This window comes from Ovis canadensis, chromosome 6 (genome assembly GCF_042477335.2).
Source record: "Ovis canadensis isolate MfBH-ARS-UI-01 breed Bighorn chromosome 6, ARS-UI_OviCan_v2, whole genome shotgun sequence".
Taxonomy (NCBI): Eukaryota; Metazoa; Chordata; class Mammalia; order Artiodactyla; family Bovidae; genus Ovis; species Ovis canadensis.
The window spans coordinates 100769970-100791366 of record NC_091250.1 but is presented as its reverse complement, the minus strand read 5'-3'; the positions used below and the strand labels follow the sequence as shown (position 1 = coordinate 100791366).

General features: G+C 37.5%; 1 protein-coding gene and 1 non-coding gene across 3 annotated transcripts; both read left to right on the top strand.

Annotated features, from left to right (window-relative positions):
• Positions 1 to 3658: 3658 nt before the first annotated feature.
• LOC138442587 (UDP-glucuronosyltransferase 2B4-like) lies at positions 3659 to 20097 on the top strand. 2 transcript variants are annotated; one of them, XM_069594260.1, is made up of 6 exons: positions 3659 to 4790; positions 5669 to 5817; positions 12057 to 12188; positions 12666 to 12753; positions 15947 to 16166; positions 19017 to 20097. In XM_069594260.1, the coding sequence occupies exons 1-6, from the start codon at positions 4061 to 4063 to the stop codon at positions 19291 to 19293; spliced, it is 1596 nt and encodes a 531-aa protein (XP_069450361.1). In that variant the 5' UTR covers positions 3659 to 4060; the 3' UTR covers positions 19294 to 20097. The 2 variants fall into 2 exon arrangements, with proteins under 2 accessions (XP_069450361.1, XP_069450363.1); XM_069594262.1 differs by having other exon boundaries at positions 3866 to 4538.
• On the top strand, positions 8820 to 8891 carry TRNAS-GGA (transfer RNA serine (anticodon GGA)). Its single transcript has one exon. It is a non-coding gene; the product is annotated as a tRNA-Ser (tRNA).
• Positions 20098 to 21397: the final 1300 nt, after the last annotated feature.

The following is a 21397-nucleotide window of genomic DNA, read 5'->3' as shown; positions in this document are numbered from 1 at the left end:
ACATACACAAAATAGGAATGCCATTCAAAATTTCTTCAAAACTACTTTGAAGTTTTTCTGTGTTAGAGCCAATCATTAGTTCTTCTCATAGGCAGATCATATTGCCTGTTTTTTCCCTGATGCAGATCACATTTTCCCATTTTTTAAATATGTCTATAAAGTGTTTGTTAACATATACAAAATGGGAGTGCATAGAACAGTATTTTAAAAAATAATGCCTGAAAATATTCCAAATATGATGAAAAGCATTTATCCACCTATCCCAATAGTTCAACCAATTCCAAGTAGGATAAACAGAGAGAGCCATACACAGACACCAGTGAAATGTTTAAAATTGAAGACAGAAAATGTTGAAGCACTAAAAGAAATTCATCCATACTTGTGAACACCAATAAGACATTATTTATATCTCATCAGAAACAATGATGCTCACACTGTTAACAATAGCCAAGACATGGAAGCAACCTAAATGTTCATCGACAGAGGAAAATTTAAGAAAATATGGTACATATATACAATGGACTATTAGCCATTAAAAAGAATGAAATAATGCCATTTGCAGCTATATGGATGGATCGAACTAGAGATTGTCATTCTGAGTGAAGTATGACAAAGTGAAATCAGACAAAGAAGGAGAAATAGCATATGACATCCCTTATATGTGGAATCTAAAAAGAAATTATGCAAATGAACTTATTTAGAAAACAGACTCACAGAATTAGAGAATAAACATATAGTTGCCAGAGGGAAAGAACAGGGGGAAGATATAGGGGGTTGGGGATCAACATGTATACACTCCTATAGCTAAAATGGATAACCAACAAGGTGCTACTGTATAGCACAGGGAACTCTGTTCAATGTTATGTGGCAGCCTGAATGGGAGAGGAGGCCGGGGGAGAATGGATACATGCATATGTATGGCTCTGTCCCCTCGCCATCCACCTGCAATTATCACAACATTGTTAATCAGTCACACTCCAATATAAAATTAAAAGTTTAAAAAAAAATGATGGAGGACTTCCCTGGTGGCACACTAGAGCCCACACATCGCAACTACTGAGCCCCAGTACTGCAACTGCTGAAGCCCATACCCCTAGAACCTGTGTCTGCAATAAGAGAAGTCACCACAATGAGAAGCATGCACGCTAAAACGCAGAGTAACCCCCACTAGCTGCAACTAGAGAAAGCCTGAAGCAAACAAAGCAAAGACGGCCCAGTGCAGGCAAACTGAATAAATATAAATAATTGTTTTTAATTTTAGAAAGATAAAGGAAATGAAAGTAAAATAGACCACAATGATATCATTATAGAAAAAAGAAACATTGGATGTTCTCTGGCGGTGGGATGACATACTCAAAGTGCTGAAAGACAAAACTGTCAACCAAAAGTTCTGTATAAAGCAAACTACCTCTCAAAAAGGAGAGCAAAAAGATAGATATACCTCTCCCCTGCCTTGTCCTACCAAAAAAAAAAAATCATTTCTGGGAAATCTGCCCTATAGGAAGAACTGAAGGGAATTCTTCAAACTGAAGAAAATAAACCTAGATTGCAATTCTAATCTCCACGTTAAAGCAAATGTGCTGATGAAGATACAAGACAGTGTAAGTGCATATGTCGTCTCCTTCCTTCTCTTAATAAACATAAAAAGCAAGCATGTAAAAAATGTATATAACTCTGCTGCTTCTGCTATGTCACTTCAGTCATGTCCGACTCTATGTGACCCCATAGATGGCAGCCCACCAGGCTCCCCTGTCCCTGGGATTCTCAAGGCAAGAACACTAGAGTGGTTTGCCATTTCCTTCTCCAATGCATGAAAGTGAAAAGTGAAAGTGAAGTCCATCAGTCGTGTCCGACCCTTCACAACCCCATGGACCACAGCCCACCAGGCTCCTCCACCTATGGGATTTTCCAGGCAAGAGTACTGAAGTGGGGTGCCATTGCCTTCTCCGTTATATAACTCTAGTCCTAGGCATTTGACATATAGATAATATATTTGGGGGAGTCAGTGGTGTTATAGGCCCTGAGATGGCAGGGTTCAACAATGGCTTAGGTCCTTGGGGTCCAGGGTTCTGTAGCAGCAAAGCCTGGAGATGATGGGCCAAGATTCCAATTCTGGCCCTAGTGAAAGTCTCAGAGGAGCAGCAACATGTTCCCTGTGATGGCCTGTTAAAGCCACAGGTCAAATCCATGGTGTGGGATGCAGAGCCCGAGCAGTGTGGCCATAGTAATTGTTGATCAGAACCCTGACTAGGACCCAGGGTGAGGAACAGAGTAGCAGCACTTTGTCATTGCTGTTCACTCACTCAGTCATGTCCAACTAATTATGCAATCCAGTGAACAGCAAGCAACACTCCAGGTTTCTCTATCCTTCACTATTTCACAGAGTTTGCTTAAACTCAAGTCTATTAAATTGAGGATGCCATCCAACCATCTCATCCTCTGTCACCCTCTTCTCATCCTGCCCTCAATCTTTCCCAGCATCAGGGTCTTTTTTAATGAGTTGGCTATTCATTTCAGGTGGCCAAAATATTGGAGCTTCAGCTTCAGCCTCAGTTCTTCCAATGAATATTCAGGGTTGATTGCCTTTAGGATTGACTGGTTTGATCTCCTTGCTATTCAAGGGATCGCAAGAGTCTTCTCTAGTACCATAGTTTGAAAGCATCACTTTGAAGGCACTCAGCCTTCTTTATGGTCCAACTCTCACATCTGTACATGACAACTGGAAAAACCATAGCTTTGACTATATAGACCTTTGTCAGCAAAGTGATATCTCTGCTTTGGAATATGCTGTCTAGGTCTGTCATTACTTTTCTTCCAAGGAGCAAGTGTCTTTTAATTTCATGGCTGCAGTCACCATCCACAGTGATTTTTGAGCCCAAGAAATTAAATATCTGCCACTGTTTCTATTTTTCCCCATTTGCCATGAAATGATGGGACCAGATGCCATGATCTTAGTTTTTTTAATGTTGAGTTTTAAGCAGCACTTTACCCCAGCAATGCTAGGCTAAAACCATTCTGACTTTGGACCCAGAAATAGTGTGTAAAATAGCAGCAGCTCAACCTAGGTAATGGCCATTCAAAGCCACAACTAGGAATACAGTGTTAGGTCCAAAGAAATAGCAGCATTTCCCTAGTTATGGCCAGACAAAGCACTGACTTAGTACCAGGGGGCAAGGCACAGAGCAACAGTTCCAATCTCGTAGAGGTCAAAGCACTATGACATCTCATCCATGGCAAGCAGAGTACAGGAGTGATGGGGCCACAAGGCCAGGTCTCACCATAGTGACATTTTCAGCCTCAGGAAAGATCCAAAAGCAAGGACTCTGAGCAGCTCTGTCAAATGGAATCAGTGCTGGTGAAGACTGTGGAAGTCCTCAGCAGGTAAAATCTGCACAAGTCTATGATGGTGAGACTTACTAGGATTCTCTTGCTGTCCTTTTCCCCATGGGATGAAATCCCTTTGAAGGAATCTCTGCTGGTTCCAAGTTCCTCTGAACTAGAGGATAGGATAATGGAGGTAAAATCTTTCCAAGCTTTTCTGCACAGTCATCCTCAGGTTTTGCAATCTGCAGAGCTTCTGAAACTTCTTCATTGTAGTCCAGAACTTTCCCAAAGTAAATTACATTAGTTTATAAGTGTTCATTTATTTGTTTTTGTTGTTTTTGTAAGGTATACAAGGGTCAGAAATTCCTAAGTTTCCATCTTGTTGCTGTCTCCTTATCTCTAATTCCATGTCAAGGAGACTGCAGATAGGAGAAACTCTCATTTGCTTTTGTTTTTACACTAGTCTTCTCTCTTACACAATATAATTGATCTGTATGTGCAAGGTCTTTGCTTTTTTGATGTGTGACAGCATTGAGAAAACAATATTAAACACATTGTATAAACATGAACTATTCTACACTTTACCATTTCACTTGCTTTCCACAACTGCTGACTGCTCATACAAAGTCACTACTAGAGGTATAAGAGTTATAATTTAACATCCTGATCAATTTCTCCTTGGATATAAACATGAACGGTGGCAAAAGGATATAGTGATTTTTGAAAAGTTCTGCATATGAAAATGATGACTATGAAATGGCTCTCGTTTCTGCTGCTGCTACAGCTGACTTGCTACTTCAACTCTGGAAATTGCGGAAAGGTGCTGGTGTGGCCAGTGGAATATAGTCATTGGATAAACATAAAGACAATTCTTGATGAACTAGTCTCAAGGGGTCATGAGGTGACTGTTATGACATCTTCAGCTTCCATTTTTATTAATACCAGAAAAGAATTTGGTATCAAATTTGAGAATTTCCCTGTTTCTTTAACTAAAGATGATTTTGAGTATATCTTCAAGGATTTGCTTGATAAATGGACATATATGGAAAAAGATTCTTTTTTTTCATATTTCCCAGCATTGCAAAGTTTATTTTGGAAATATTCTGATGTGACCATGAAGATGTGTAAAGAAGCTGTTTCAAACAAGAAACTTATAACAAAACTACAGGAATCAAGCTTTGACATCCTTCTTGCAGATGCCATTGGACCCTGTGGTGAGCTGCTAGCTGAGATACTTAAAGTGCCTTTAGTGTACAGTCTCCGCTTCTCTCCTGGTTTTTCAATTGAAAAGTATAGTGGGGGCCTTTCACTCCCACCGTCCTACGTACCTGTTATTATGTCAGAATTAAGTGATCAAATGACATTCATGGAGAGGGTAAAAAATATGATATATGTACTTTATTTTGACTTTTGGTTCCAGACATTTAATGAGAAGAAATGGAATCAATTTTACAGTGAAGTACTAGGTAAGTCATGTTTTTAATTGTTAGTGTGAAGTCCTAACTTTCCTAGTACCTTGGAAAATGAATTTGTATAAAGTCACAAAACTTTGTCTCATAAGTGCAATGACAAAATGAAAATATAAAATTATCTAATAAATATATAAAAATATTAAATTATAGAATAAGGTATAACCCTGTTGCCCATTACTTGTCGAGACACTCCAGGAAGTCATAAACCACAAATTTGAAGCACTTAGGTACTTTCCAAGCAGTTATATATCCATATAACTGAACTTCCTTTTTTAATGTAAAAAAAGTCACTAGAATCCTCATAAAATGTCTCAATAAAAGAAGACAGATAAATTGAAATACACAAATATCTGTAGCACAAGTATCTAGGTAGCATTTAGAATTTTATTTTTCTCTTTGTGTACCTCAGCTTCTGTATTATGTTATGTTGTATTATATAGTGTGATATGATATGATATGATACAATATGATATTATATGCCATTGTTGTTGTTTAGTCATTAAGTTGGGTCCAACTGTTTGCAACCCCATGGACTGCAGCATGCCAGGCTCCTCCATCCATGGGACTCCCCAGGCAAGAATACTTGACTGGGTTGCCATTTCGTTCTCCAGGGTATTTTCCCAACTCAGAAGTTGAACCCATGACTCCTGCATTGTCAGGTGGATGCTTTACCACTGAGCCACCAGGGAAGTCATGTACTATACACGTACATGTTTATTTGCTTTACCAGATTACAGACACTTTCAAATATCTTTGACTATATCATTCCAAGCTCTTTTCAAAACAGTAGCTAATGTATTCACATGACAATATTATCATTTCATCTAAATCTTGGTTTTGTTTTGTTTTGTTTTGTTTGCTTTTCATTGTAGGAAGACAGACTACATTATCAGAGACAATGAGAAAAGCTGAAATGTGGCTCATTCGAACCTACTGGGATTTTCAATTTCCTCACCCACTACTACCAAATTTTGAATTTGTTGGAGGCCTTCACTGCAAACCTGCCAAACCCCTGCCTAAGGTTGCCTATTCCTTTTTATTTTCTTTTTTTTACATTGCATTTTTGATACTAATAATCCTACATTCTTTATTTAGAATGCTCAGTTACAATGAGAGAGATGTGGGATGCTAGATATTGTGACTTGCCAATTAGAAACTCATTTATTTATTTCTATAGCAACATAAGTATCTAAATTTCAGTATCAATACAGAATAAAGTGGGATCAGTGGGAGAATTTGAGAATGTGGCAGTAAAAATATGACCTTCATTATTCAGCACATTATAAAGAATGATATTTAGACGAATTATAAAATAAAAAGAATAATTTTTTAAATGACTAGCATATTCTAGAAATAAGTGCTAATATGCAGAGAAATGGTATAGATACAGCTTCTGCCACCTGCCACTCTACTGGAAACATTGAATACCAATAAGTAAAAAAAAAATTGTGTGAAAATTGTTATAATAAGGGAAGACCACAATAATAAGGAAACATCCAGATGAATTATAGAAAGTGTCTGAAGCAGTATCTGAAGCACTGATATTAAGATTGAGATCTGAAGGATGTTCAGGAATAAGTAGAAGGGATAGGGCAGGTATGGAGGAAGACTCAAAAGGAAAGCTGGTAGTATTTTAATGACAGTACCAAAGAAGTCCAAGATTAGTTGAAATGTGAAGAGACTGAGTAAAGAGACAGATGATGATGACAGAGAGGTGAGTTAGAGACAAGTAACCAAGAAACAACCGACTGGTTCCAGATAGGAAAAGGAGTACATCAAGGCTGTATATTGTCACCCTGCTTATTTAACTTATGTGCAGAGTACATCATGAAAAATGCTGGGCTGGATGAAGCACATGCTGGAATCAAGATTGCTGGGAGAAATATCAATAACCTCAGATATGCAGCTGACACCACACTTATGGAAGAAAGGAAGAAGAACTAAAGAGCCTCTTGATGAGAGTCAAAGAGGAGAGTAAAAAGTTGGTTTAAAGCTCAACATTCGGAAAACTAAGATCATGGCATCTGGTCCCATCACATCATGGCAAATAGATGGGGAAACAGTGGCAGACTTTATTTGGGGCAGGGACGGGGGGGCTTCAAAATCACTGCAGATGGTGACTGCAGCCATGAAATTAAAAGATGCTTACTCCTTGGAAGAAAAGTTATGACCAGCCTAGACAGTATATTGAAAAGCAGAGACATTACTTTGTTAACAAAGTTCCGTCTAGTCAAGGTTTTTCCAGTAGTCATGTATAGATATGAGAGTCGAACTATAAAGAAAGCTGAGCACTGAAGAATTGATGCTTTTGAACTGTGGTGTTGGAGAAGATTCTTGAGAGTCCCTTGGACTGCAAGGAAATCCAACCAGTCCATCCTAAAGGAAATAAGTCCTGAATGTTCATTGGAAGGACTGATGTTGAAGTTGAAACTCCAATACTTTGGCCACCTGATGCGGAGAGCTGACTCATTTGAAAAGACCCTGATGCTGGAAAAGATTGAGGGCAGGAGGAGAAGCGGATGACAGAGGATGAGATGGTTGGATGACATCACCGACTCAATAGACACCCGTTTGGGTGGACTCTGGGAGTTGGTGATGGACAGGGAGGCCTGGCATGCTACAGTCTGTGGGGTCACAAAGAGTCGGACAGGACTGAGTAACTGAACTGACTGAAGCATCTAGTAGGAGCATTAGGAAGAAAACTAAACAGGTAAAAAGAAGGAGAGAGATGATCACATTACCAAAAAAATCACACACAGGATTTAGTCACTGGGTTGCCTTGTAAAGGGGCAAGAGTGTAAAGGGACACCATTTAGCAGTTTGTTGTGAATTACAGGCAACAATGATGCAAAACTAGACTATGATATTCATAGAGATATGACCACACTAATTCTTATAATAGAATCAACTTCATATTGATGTGGAGAAAAATATTTGTTAGTATGAAACAAACGCCTCTGGCACTTATTCAGTGAGTCAAAAGAAATATTAACTACAGTAATCATTTTCATTTTGTTGCTATTCCATACTGTCAATAACCCAATGTGTACCAGTCACTTGGATCTAATTTCTAAACTAAAGGAAACTGGTTTTCCAATGCATCAAGATTATATCAATATAATCTAGCAAAGTCCTAGGAAGTATATATCCCAAGGAGTTGTTTAAAAGTAAGTTTTTTAATTAAAAAATACAAGTAATTAAATGGGTTAAAGCATCTGCCTGCAATGCAGGAGACTCGGGTCCGATCCCTGGGTTGGGAAGATCCCCTGGAGAAGGAAATGGCAATCCACTCCAGTATTCTTGCCTGGAGAATCCCATGGACGGAGAAGCCTAGTAGGTTACAGTCCACAGGGTCGCAAAGAGTCGGACACGACTGAGCGACTTCACCACCATCAGCATCACCACATTTAATAAAATTTAAGTTAAAATATAATTTAAAACATTTAATTTAAAAGTTTTTAATGTTAAAATTATTTTTAAGATTTGGCTATCAGATAACCAAGATGAAATGCTAAAATTCTTTTCAAAGGATTGCAGCTCTTCACCAGTGCTCTAGCTAAAAAAGACCATTCTTCAACAATATAAACGTATGACTTAACAGTTTTTTACAGTCAAATTCAGCACTTCCTACATTTAAACATTTAAATCATATCAACATTTAAACCATTCTTCATTTGCAGTCCCAGGGTTTTACAATTTACAGATTAAAAAAGATCACTACGTTTATTAGGCCAACTGTTTTGTGTATACACCTACGCTAAAGAAAAGCTCAGTAAAGCTCCCTTTAGGAATGTGCATTTCAACATCATAGCTAAGAGAATGAGCACAGGAAAAATATAAACTGCATGTAGAAGAACCATAAATTCTGCACAGACCCTAAAGAGCAAATAATTTGCATCTCTTGAATCTGAAAACTTCCCATACTTTAAAATTACAAAGAATTCCTTATGAAGGTAAGCAAGAATCTAATCTGTCTTAAATTGATATGATCTCATTTAAATTGACTTAAGACACAAATGGATTTCCCTGGTGGCTCAGGGGTTAGAGTGTCTGCCTGGAATGCAGGAGACCAGGGTTCGATCCCTGGGTTGGGAAGATCCCCTGGAGAAGGAAATGGCAACCCACTCCAGTACTCTTGCCTGGAGAATCCCATGAAGGGAGGAGCCTGGTAGGCTACAGTTCAAAAGAGTTGGACACGACTGAGCGACTTCACTTTCACTTTCAAGACGTAAATAGGAAGAAACAATCTTTAGCTAACTACTTTGTGATCTCTTAAGAGTTCCTTTTGTCTTCCCCTTGCTGGTGAAAAAATTAAATTGATATTTTTTTAAAAAATAAAGCTCAGTCTCCCTGTGAATTGCCAATCATTTGCAACTTTCATAGTATTCAAAGACTGAGATGCGATTAGTGAAGTTCTGTGCTAAAAAATCCTAATTTTTACACCCGTGGCAGATTCATGTTGGTGTATGGCAAAACCAATACAGTATTGTAAAGTAAAATTTAAAAAAAAAAAAAAAGATTTTCCCATTCTAATTTCAGGAATAGTGTTAGTGTTATAGTAGTAGTAGTGATACTGTTTTATAGTGATATATAATACATAGATACATAATATATAGATAGTGATAGAGTATACCCAGGGACGGCGGAGCCTGGTGGGCTGCCGTCTATGGGGTCGCACAGAGTTGGACACAACTGAAGCGACGCAGCAGCAGCAGCAGCAGCAGCAATGATAGTGTTAGTAGGAGGGGAGGGAAGGGGGAGAGGAATAAGAAAAAAGAAAAGATTAATAGTAGGATAGTGATAACTAATTAATAGTAGCTGTTGTTATTAAGTTGAAAACAAGATTTAAATCCAAGTCAATGATTGTGAAGATTTCATTATATAAAGAAACTGTTCCATCAAACTCCTAACTTTTCCATTCATTATTAGAATCTCAGAAATTTTCTGTAATTTTTTTATAAAGCCCACTTTACCATGATATATGATCTTTTTATTTCAAATTTATTTAAAGTGACAAAATAATTAGGAAACAATTCCAAGTGAATACAGCTTCTCCAGGAACTGTGTTTAGTTTGATGGTGACTACTCAAAAAGTGACCAGATCTCTGCTGCAGAAAGCCCTGAGGTGCTTCTCGCACTGTGGAAAAGGGAAACTGGCTCCCTGGGAAACTCAGTGAGGTAATGATGATGATGGTCCCTCAAAGCCATTTCACATAGCACATCCTACTGTGACATCAATTACACAAAATGAGTTTATGGCAAAGGATGTCATATGTAAACAAAACCAGCGATAGGGTTATTCAAATATGTGAGTACACAAGTACACATCTGGGTTATAAAAGATCTCATAGTATGACACTGTTGGATTATAAATAGTCCTCATCAGACTGTTTCACAGAAACTTCAAACTACAATGCCAGACTCCTCACTGTCACTGATAAGTAGTATATAGAGAGTTAGGAAAACTGTGACAAAGTTTAAAATAAGGATTATAGAGCTACAGAATGACAGACATGATTCTAATCATAATATTTTTTCAGTGCTAATAGCCATGGAAATGAAATGTGAATGAATATGCTAAAATAATTCTGCATGGAAAAAAACAATTTAGTGTAACTATAATAAAAAATAAGGGTGAGATAAATCCTGGAGTATAGCTTTTTTCCAAGAATCTATGTTAGTAATTAATAATATTGTAAATGAAGAGTCTGAGTCTAAGAGTAGTCTTAGTCTAAACAGCAATTGTTTAAAAGCATCTCCTCATCACTGTTGGCTAAGATGGTAAAGAATCCACCTGCAATGCTGGAGACCTGGGTTCAGTCCCTGGGTTGGGAAGACCCCTTTGAGGAGGGCATGGCAGACCACTCCAGTATTCTGGCCTGGAGAATTCCCATGGACAGAGAAGCCTGATGGGCTACAGTCCTTAGGATTGCAAAGAGTCTCATCACTACTGTGTACTGGCTCTATCTCACTTCTTGCTTGTACATACACACAAGTGCACAAATAAACACAATAGAAAAAATTGACCTCATATGACACATCTCCTTCCAAAGGACCTCGGAAATTAGGTCTGGTAGAAAAAATTTAAAAAAAAAAAAAAAACACCATTACTTAAAACATTACGGAGTTTCCTTAAAAAATAAATGTCCATATGATCCAGCAATTCCTCTTCTGGGCATATATCCAAAAAGAATTGAAATGAGGATCTCAATGAGTTATTTGCACACCATGAGCATGAGCACTATCCACTAGAGCCAAAGGAGTGAAGCAACTCAAGTGTCCGTCAACAGATAAATCCATAAACAAAATGTGGTATTTAGAAACAATAAAACATTATTCAGCCATTAAAAGTAAATATGACACATGGCACACCATGGGTGAACTTTAAATGAAATAAGACAGTCCAAAAAGTCAAATACCAAATAATTCAACTTATACAAGGTATCTAGACTAATCAAATTTGTAGAAACATAGAGAGCACTGAAGTTTGCCAGAGGCTGGAAAAGGAGGAAAATGGAGTTTCTTAGTGGGATCAGACTTTCAGTCTTTCAAGATGAAGACTTCTGGAGACGGGTTGCACAACATGAATATACTTAACACTACTGAATCATACGGGATTCCCTGGTAGCTCATCTGATAAAGAATCTGCCTGCAATGCAGGAGACAATCCAGGGTTCAATCCCTGGATCAGGAAGATCCCCCTGGAGAATGGAATGGCAACCCACTTCAGTATTCTTGCCTGGAGAATTCCATGGACAGAGGAACCTGGCAGGATACAGTCCATGGGGTCACAGTCAGACATGACTGAGTGACTAACACTTGACTAACACTTGACTTGACTTGACTGAATCGTTTAGGAGTGATTAAGATGGCAAATTTATCTTATGTGTATTTTACTACACTTTTTTAAAAGCCACTACTCTAATAATTCTTCAAAAGATTAGATTTTCTCTCCCTGGAAAATCCCATGGATGGAGGAGCCTGGTAGGCTGCAGTCCTTTGGGTCGCGAAGAGTCGGACACGACTGAGCGACTTCCTTTCACTTTTCACTTTCATGCATTGGAGAAGGACATGGCAACCCACTTCAGTGTTCTTACCTGGAGAATCCCAGGGACGGGGGAGCCTGGTGGGTGGCTGTCTATGGGGTCGCACAGAGTCGGACACGACTGAAGCGACTTAGCAGCAGCAGCAGCAGGGACCCTTTAAGTAATGTGTGCTATGTTGTTGCTCTTTTGTGATGGAGCAAATTCTTTTTTATAGGAAATGGAAGAGTTTGTCCAGAGCTCGGGAGAAAATGGTATTGTGGTGTTTACTTTGGGGTCGATGATCACTAACATGACAGAAGAAAGAGCCAATACAATTGCATCAGCCCTTGCCCAGATTCCACAGAAGGTACATATAGTAATTTTAAAGTGTCAACTATTTAATGGGTCTCTTAAATAATTAAAAGATCTGATTACAAATATATCCTACAAGAAAAATAAACTATTATGATAGCTCCAACTTATCTCAAAATAAACGTGTAGATTATTAGTAATTTGCCACTAATATTTTGACAATAGAATCAAGACCATCTAACAATTTTTAAATAGTTATATTTGTCAAGGAAAATCTCATTTGTCTATGGCATCATGTGTGAAATCTGATCGCCAGCCATACTTGATTTAACATAACAATTAAGTATGTAAAATGTGTGCATACCTGTTCAGGCCAATGCATTAGTAGTTTTTACTTAAAATCTCTGATCCTTATTTCCTTATCTGTCATACACAAGACATTTATCTAGATGCCTTTAAACCTCTACAAAATTCTAATGCTAGAACTGTGAAATTTAAGTTATGGAATAAGGTATTTCCTTTACTCTAACAGGTGTTATGGAGATACAGTGGCAAAAAACCGGACACCTTAGGACCTAATACTCGGCTGTATGACTGGATCCCCCAGAATGACCTTCTTGGTGAGACTTGGTAGAACAAATATTGAAAACAAGAATAACAGCTGAGCAGACTGATAGTGCTTCAACATGAAACAAACTTATTGAGTATTTACTATTGAAAAACTCAAAAAGAAAAAGTTACTTCCTCATTGTTATTTCCAGCCTTAGGAGAAAAAAAAAAAAAAGAAAATATAAAAATTCTCATTTCATTACACACAATTAATTTCTTATGGCCCAAATCAAATATCTTTATTTTAACTGTAATTACTTTTCACAGTGAAATTTTAAATAACTTTGTGGATTGTTGTTCTGTCTCTGAACACTCTCTTTACACTTGTCTGCTCTATAGGGATATTTTATTTTATTTTTTATTCTTTTATTTTACTTTATTTTACTTTACAATACTGTATTCGTTTTGCCATACATCAACATGAATGCACCATGGGTGTATATGTGTTCCCAATCCTGAACCCCCCTCCCACCTCCCTCCCAGTACTATCTCTCTGGGCCATCCCAGTGCACCAGTGCCAAGTATCCTGTATCCTGCATCAAACCTAGACTGGCAATTCATTTCTTATATGATACTATACATGTTTCAATAATATTCTTCCAAATCATCCCACCCTCTCCCTCTCCCACAGAGTCCAAGAGACTATTCCATACATCTGTGTCTCTTCTGCTGTCTCACATACAGGGTTATCATTACCATCTTTCTAAATTCCATATATATGTGTTAGTATGTTGTATTGGTGTTTTTCTTTCTTTCTTACTTCACTCTGTATAATCATCTCCAGTTTCATCCATCTCATTCGAACTGATTCAAATGTATTCTTTTTAATGGCTGAGTAACACTCCATTGTGTATATGTACCACAGCTTTCTTATCCATTCATCTGCTGATGGACATCTAGGTTGCTTCCATGTCCTGGCTATTATAAACAGTGCTGCGATGAACATTGGGGTACATGTGTCTCTTTCAATTCTGGTTTCCTTGGTGTGTATGCCCAGCAGTGGGATTGCTGGGTCATAAGGCAGTTCTATTTCCAGTTTTTTAAGGAATCTCCACACTGTTCTCCACAGTGGTTGTACTAGTTTGCATTCCCACCAACAGTGTAAGAGGGTTCTCTTTTCTCCACACCCTCTCCAGCATTTATTGCTTGTAGAATTTTGGATTGCAGCCATTCTGACTGGGGTGAAATGGCACCTCATTGTGGTTTTGATTTGCATTTCTCTGATAATGAGTGATATTGAGCATTTTTTCATGTGTTTGTTAGCCATCTGTATGTCTTCTTTGGAGAAATGTCTATTTAGTTCTTTGGCCCATTTTTTGATTGGGTCATTTATTTTTCTGGAATTGAGCTGCAGGAGTTGCTTGTATATTTTTGAGATTAGTTGTTTGTCAGTTGCTTCATTTGCCATTATTTTCTCCCATTCCAAAGGCTGTCTTTTCACCTTGCTTCAACACACAGAAATCCCTTTCATTTCTATACACTAATAATGAGAAAGTAGAAAAAGAAATTAAGGAAACAATTCCATTCACCATTGCAATGAAAAGAATAAAATACTTAGGAGTATATCTACCTAAAGAAACTAAAGACCTATATATAGAAAACTATAAAACACTGGTGAAAGAAATCAAAGAGGACACTAATAGATGGAGAAATATACCATGTTCATGGATTGGAAGAATCAATATAGTAAAAATGAGCATACTACCCAAAGCAATCTACAGATTCAATGCAATCCCTATCAAGCTACCAGCCATATTTTTCACAGAGCTAGAACAAATAATTTCACAATTTGTATGGAAATACAAAAAGCCTCAAATAGCCAAAGCAATCTTGAGAAAGAAGAATGGAACTGGAGGAATCAACATGCCTGACTTCAGACTCTACTACAAAGCCACAGTCATCAAGACAGTATAGTACTGGGACAAAGACAGAAATATAGATCAATGGAACAAAATAGAAAGCCCAGAGATAAATCCACACACCTATGGACACCTTATCTTCAACAAAGGAGGCAAGAATATACAATGGAGTAAAGATAATCTCTTTAAAAAGTGGTACTGGGAAAACTGGTCAACCACTTGCAAAACACTCTCCGACATAAATCACAGCAGGATCCTCTATGACCCACCTCACAGAATACTGGAAATAAAAGCAAAAATAAACAAATGGGATCTAATTAAAATTAAAAGCTTCTGCACAACAAAGGAATCTATAGGGATATTTTAAATGCTACTAAAACATAAGAGCTCATCTTTTATTACCAGTAGTTTTCTATTTTCTATAATAAATGTATAATATCATATATGAAATGAATCACTGGTCCAGGTTCGATGCATGATACTGGATGGTTAGGGCTGGTGCACTGAGTTGACCCAGAGGGATGGTACGGGGAGGGAGGAGGGAGGGGGGTTCAGGATAGGGAACACGTGTATACCTGTGGCAGATTCATGTTGATGTATGGCAAAACCAATACAATATTGTAAAATAATTAACTCCAATTAAAATAAATAAATTTTTAAAAAAGAAATAAAAAGAGGAACTGGGAAATATATATATATAATCTTATTTTATAACAGTGTCTTGTTGGTTACCTATTTTAAATATAGCATTGTGTACCTGTCAATCCAAATCCCCATCTGTCCCTCCCCACCCCACACTTCCCCCCTGATAAGAATGAATTCATTCTCTAAGTCTGTGAGTCTGTTCCTGTTAAAAAATAACTTCATTTGTATCACATTTTTCTTGAAAAATTACACATTTATGATAAAATATAGATTTTCCATCCTTGGGTTCCAGGACCACTAGTATTACTCTTCCTTTGGACTTGACACCCTTCCTATCAAACTAAATGTCTTCAAGATTTCTTTATAAACTATATTTCTGACATGCCCTCCCTGTTTGTTTTTTTTGATGTGATTGTTGTTCAGGCGGTTTCTTTTACCCAGATGTTCTTTCAATTTGTTTACCTGCTAATCTTGAATTTATGAAGTTCAAGTGACAAAGCTCTTTTTTTAGGAAGCCTTCACTTAACCTCTCCAGCAGAATTAGTGGATTCTTGCTCAGAGTTCTGATAGCAATTTAAATGAATTTTCCTTTGTATAATCATCTGTTATCTAAAATACACTGTTTCTTTCAGTGCCTTCTAGTATTCATTTTATTTCTAAGACTCAATTAATAATTTTACTGAAATTCATTCAATCCTAGGTCATCCAAAAACCAAAGCCTTTATAACTCATGGTGGAACCAACGGCATTTACGAGGCCATCTACCATGGAATCCCTATGGTGGGCATTCCTTTGTTTGCTGATCAACCTGATAACATCGCTCATATGAAGGCCAAGGGAACAGCTGTCAGCTTGGACTTTGAAAAAATGTCAACAAGAGATTTGCTTAATGCATTGAACGAAGTCATTAATAATCCTTCGTGAGTATATATATATGTATATGTACACGTGTATATATATATATATTACTATATACTATTTCTAGAGAAGTTCTCTTGGGAAGACATGAGAGGCAGCAAGGGGCTGCCACATGAAAACAGAGGATTAAGATTTGCTCAATGTTTTGAAAACAGTCAACAATAGCCTACTGTGTCACCTTAAGTTTTTTACATGGTTGTAGGGAAAAGGTTTGTCAAAGGCTCAAGGATGGTGGATAAATTTTGAAGGAACTTACTAGATTGTGAAGAATCCCTCAAAGGTAACAAGGATGAAGAGGAAGAACTGAGAACAAAGCTAAAGTAGGGAACCATGAATGCTATGAAAACTCATCTGCATACTTTCTTTCAGCATGTAAAATCCACAAATGTTTTAAATTCTTCTAAGATGGTTTAATTTTAATAAATCAATCCCTGGGTCAGGAAGATCCCCTGAAGAAGTGGATAGCAGCCCACTCCAATATTCTTGCCTGGAGAATTCCATGGACAGAGGAGCCTGGGGGGTTACAGTTGGTGGGGTCGCACAGAGTCAGACGACTGAACAACTAACACTTGCACTTTGCACTTCTTTATAGTCTTTCCCTATTGTATTACAAAAATATTTCTGAATCCCTGCCGTCTTCTCAAAAACACAGTGCTTCCACTGTGTTTTTTACAGAACAGGCCTTCAATCTTTCCTAGCATCATGGTCTTTTCTAATCAGTCTGCCCTTCGTATCAGGTGGCCAAAGTATTGAAGCTGAAGCTTCAGCATCAGTCCTTCCAGTGAATATTCAGGGTTGATGTCCTTTAAGATTGGCTGGCTTGATCTCCTTGCAGTACAAGGGACTCTCAAGAGTCTCCTCCAGCACCATAATTCAAAAACATAAATTTTTTGGCCTTCAGTCTTCTTTATGGTCCAACTCTCACACTTGTACATGACTATGGAAAAAACATAGCTTTTACTACACAGACCTTTGTTGGCAAAGTGATGTCTTCGCTTTTTAAAATGCTGTCGAAGTTTGTCATAGCTTTTCTTCCAAGGAGCAAACATCTTTTAATTTTGTGGTTGCAGTCACCATCCACAGTGAATTTGAAGCCCAAGAAAATAAAATCTGCCTTTTTTAAGTCACTGCTTTCACTTTGTCCCCTTCTATTTGCCTTGAAGTGATGGGCCCTGGTGCCATGATCTTAGTTTCTTGAGTGTTGAGTTTTAAATCAGCTTTTTCACTCTCCTCTTTTACCCTCATGAAGAGGCTCTTATTTCCTCTTCTCTTTCTGCCCTTAGAGTGGTAACCTCATCTGCATATATGAAGTTGTTGATGTTTCTCCTGACAATCTTGATTCCAGCTTGTAATTCATCTAGTCTGTCAGTTTACATGATATTCTCAGCATAGAAGTTAAAAAAGCAGGGTGACAATATAGAGCCTTGAGATACTCCTTTCCCAGTTTTGAAGTAGTCCATTTTTCCATGTCTGGTTCTAACTATTGCTTACTGATCTGCATACAGGTTTCTTAGGAGATAGTAAGGTAGTCTGGTACTCCCATCTCTTTAAGAATTTTGCATTTTGTTGTGATCCACACAGTCAAAGCCTTTAGCGTAGTCAATTAAGTAGAACTAGATGTTTTTCTGGAATTCACTTGCTTTCTCCGTGATAAAGCAAATGTTGGCAATTTGATCTCTGGTTCCTCTATCTTTTCTAAACCCAGATTGTACATCTGGAAGTCTTGGTTCACATTGCTGAAGTCCAGCTTCAGTTGGATTTTGGTTATAACCTTGCTAATATGTGAAACAAGCACAGCTGTATGGTAGTTTGAACATTCTTTGGCATTTCCCTTCTTTGGAATTGGAATGAAAACTGACTTTTTCTGTCCTGTGGCCACTGCTGAGTTTCCCAAATCTATTGACATATTGAGTGCAGCACTTTAACAGCATCATCTTTTAGGATTTTAAATAGTTCAGCTGAAATTCTATTATCTCCACTAGCTTTATTCATAGTAATGCTTCCTAAAGCCCACCTGATTTCACATTCCAGGCTCCCTGTAGCCTTTCCCTCTCCAGGGGATCTTCCCAACCCAGGGATCAAACCCAGGTCTCTCACTTTGCAGGCAGATTCTTTACCAGCTGAGCCACATGGGAAGCCCAAGAATACTGGAGTGGGTCAAATACTGGAATGGGTAGCCTATCCCTTCTCCAGAGGATCTTCCCGACCCAGGAATCGAACCAGGGCAGACTCTTTACCAACTGAGCTATGAGGGAAGCCCAAGAATACCCCTAAGAATCAATGTATTATTCCTCCAGATAATCAGAAAAGATACTATTCCTAACATTCCATTTGACAATGAAAAAAGCAGGCAGAGTTAAGATTCAAACCAAGGCACTTCACTTCCACACTTCTAAATATTACTCCACTAATATGATGTCAACATCAACTCCTGACCAGCACTGCCTGGACATGTCCCTGAATCTCATCATGGATATGTCTCCTATTTCTGGATTATCATAGTATTTTAAAATCTACCCACCGAATCTATTACCAACTCCTTACTGGATAGTTCAAACTTTGAACACTCAAAATATGTATTTCCTTTCTCTTTTCTGGCCTTTGGGATTTAAATCATTCATTCCTTAAGTTACAAATACTTCTCTTTTCAATTTTCTTTTTTCATAGATTGAAATCCTATGTATTTTATAAATCGTATTACATAAGCTAAGGTCTCTAATCAACTCTGAGGGAAATAATCTGTATTTCTTCCACTCTATGAAGCATTCAATTTTACCATCTGTAAGAAAATGTGACATACTTATCTTTTCTAGTTCATTCTATAAACTGATGTCTATTTGATTTTTCTTCAGATACAAAGAGAATGTGATGTGGTTATCAACCATTCAACATGATCAGCCTATGAAGCCCCTTGACAGAGCAGTCTTCTGGATTGAGTTTGTCATGCGCCACAAAGGAGCTAAGCACCTGCGGCCAGCCGCCCACGACTTCACCTGGTACCAGTACCACTCTCTGGATGTGATTGGGTTCCTGCTAGCATGTGTGGCAACTGCTGCATTTGTCCTCACAAAATGTTATCTATTTTGTTACCGAAAGTTTCTTAAAACAGGAAAGAAGAAGAGGGAGTAGCTGGATGTGAGGCCTGAAGCAAATATGCCCCATAGCTGGAACTCTTCTAGCTAATTCCAACAGGAAGGAATTAAGGCTCCCATCCTCCTGTGACAAAATGGCTGGTCTCAGTTTAGCACCTCAGATCAAAATTAGTTTTTAAGGGATTTTCTGTGCTTAAGAGTAGAAATCTGACATGCCAGAGGAAGTTAAATAAAAATAAAACTCTATGACTATATATTGAAATTCATAGTTTTATTTTCTTAATTTTGATTTTAATTCAAAGATTATACAAAAAATTATTGAATATAACAATGTTTCACATATTGTGCACAGCAACAAGTTTATGCGTAGTATCCATGTTATTTTGTAGATATCCAGAATATTTTAATTTCATTTTGATGCAGAATTTTATAGTTTTATCTTGCTACAGAAACTGTACAATAATCAGAATTGTGTTGATTCACCTTTTTGTTTCATTTGTGAGACCAGTAACACTTCTTGCTTTTTAACTGTGCATCCAGCCTCACCATTACTTCTTACCTAAAGCCATGATGTAACATTTGCCTTCATCCAGTTTAACTCATTTTCCAGTGGAATGCTTGTGGAATTAGAAACATAGATTCTGCTACCTGGTTCCTATTGAAAAAAATAAAAAAAAAACTGAGATATTTGGGAAAATCTTTGATATTTTGACCTAATTATTTTTTCCTCATCATCTTTAAAAATAATCACCTTATCTCTTTTGCTTCGATATTCAGCCTTCAATAATGGATGTAAGTCTCAACTGTATATTAAGATAATATAATAAATGGTCTTACTGAATTTTCATTTTCTCAAAATGCACATGAATATATATGTATATAAAACTAGGCATATTATGAAGGACATAATAACAATGAGCAGAATACAAAAATTACATAAATTTCATGGAAATTGATAAATCAAATGAAAGCAATCTTAAGACACTCCTGAAAACTGAACATCAGGAAAGCAGTGTAAAATCAAAGTGGCCCAGCTGAGGAAAGTATACCTGTCTTATTGGTCAAGAGGATTACTATCCATGTCATATGGCAAACATTTATCAACCTGAGGCATAATTTATTTTAAAAATAAAATAAAGCATTGACACCTGGAGAATTATAAGAAAAATTTACCACTGAATTTTCCATGAAAGCTGCCTAAATAATTGACACATTTTTAAAGAAAAACAGAACTAATATGGTGCCTTAGTAGATAGTATTGTTCAATCACACATATAGGTTTAAATAATTTTTCTCAAATCCATCCTGCAACACATGTAACAGAAAAAGGACTGGTAGTCCACTGTACAATGAGAACTACTACAAATCTCCAAAGAAAAGCCAACCAGCCCAATATGAATATGAATATATGAAGTATATGAACAGGAATTTCACAGAAGTTAACTAGCCAGTGACATATAAAAGGTATCAATGGTCACTGATTCTTTATGAAATGGAAATTAAGTCAATAAACTACTTTCCTATAGATGATTTGTAAAACAAATTATATGGGAGGACTATTTTTCTGGAAGTATAGTGTGGAAATACCTGTGATTAAAGACCATTTGTAGATAGATATGGTTTTCCCAGTGGTCACATATGGTTGTGAGAGCTGGACCATCAAGAAGCCAATGCACCAAAGAGTTGATGGCTTTCAATTGTGGTCCTGGAGAAGACTTCTGAGAGCCCCTGGGACAGCAAGGAGATCAAATCAGTCGATCTTAAGGGAAATCAACACTGAATACTCATTTGAAAGACTGATGCTGAAGCTGAAGCTCCAGCATTTTGGTCATCTGATGTGACTCATTGGAAAAGTCCCTGATGCTAGGAAAGATTGAGGGTGGGTGGAAAGAGAAGACAGCATCAGAGGATGAGATGGCTGGATGGTATCACCAATGCAATGGACATGAACTTGGGCAAACTTTGGGAGATGGTGAGGGATAGGGAGTCCAGGCATGCTGAAGTCCATGGGGTCACAAAGAGTCAGACATGACTGAGTGACTAAACAACAAAATAGACATGCATAAAAGCTCAACATTCAGAAAACTAAGATCATGGCATCCAGTCCTATCACTGCATAGCAAATAGATGAGGAAACAGTG

Excerpts from the sequence above, each read along its gene's own strand:
- LOC138442587 (XM_069594260.1), top strand. The coding sequence starts at position 4,061 with ATGAAAATGATGACTATGAAATGGCTCTCGTTTCTGCTGCTGCTACAG. Across the intron at positions 4,791-5,668 it reads ATTTTACAGTGAAGTACTAG|GAAGACAGACTACATTATCA; the intron begins GTAAGTCATGTT and ends TTTTCATTGTAG. Across the intron at positions 12,754-15,946 it reads CCCCCAGAATGACCTTCTTG|GTCATCCAAAAACCAAAGCC; the intron begins GTGAGACTTGGT and ends ATTCAATCCTAG.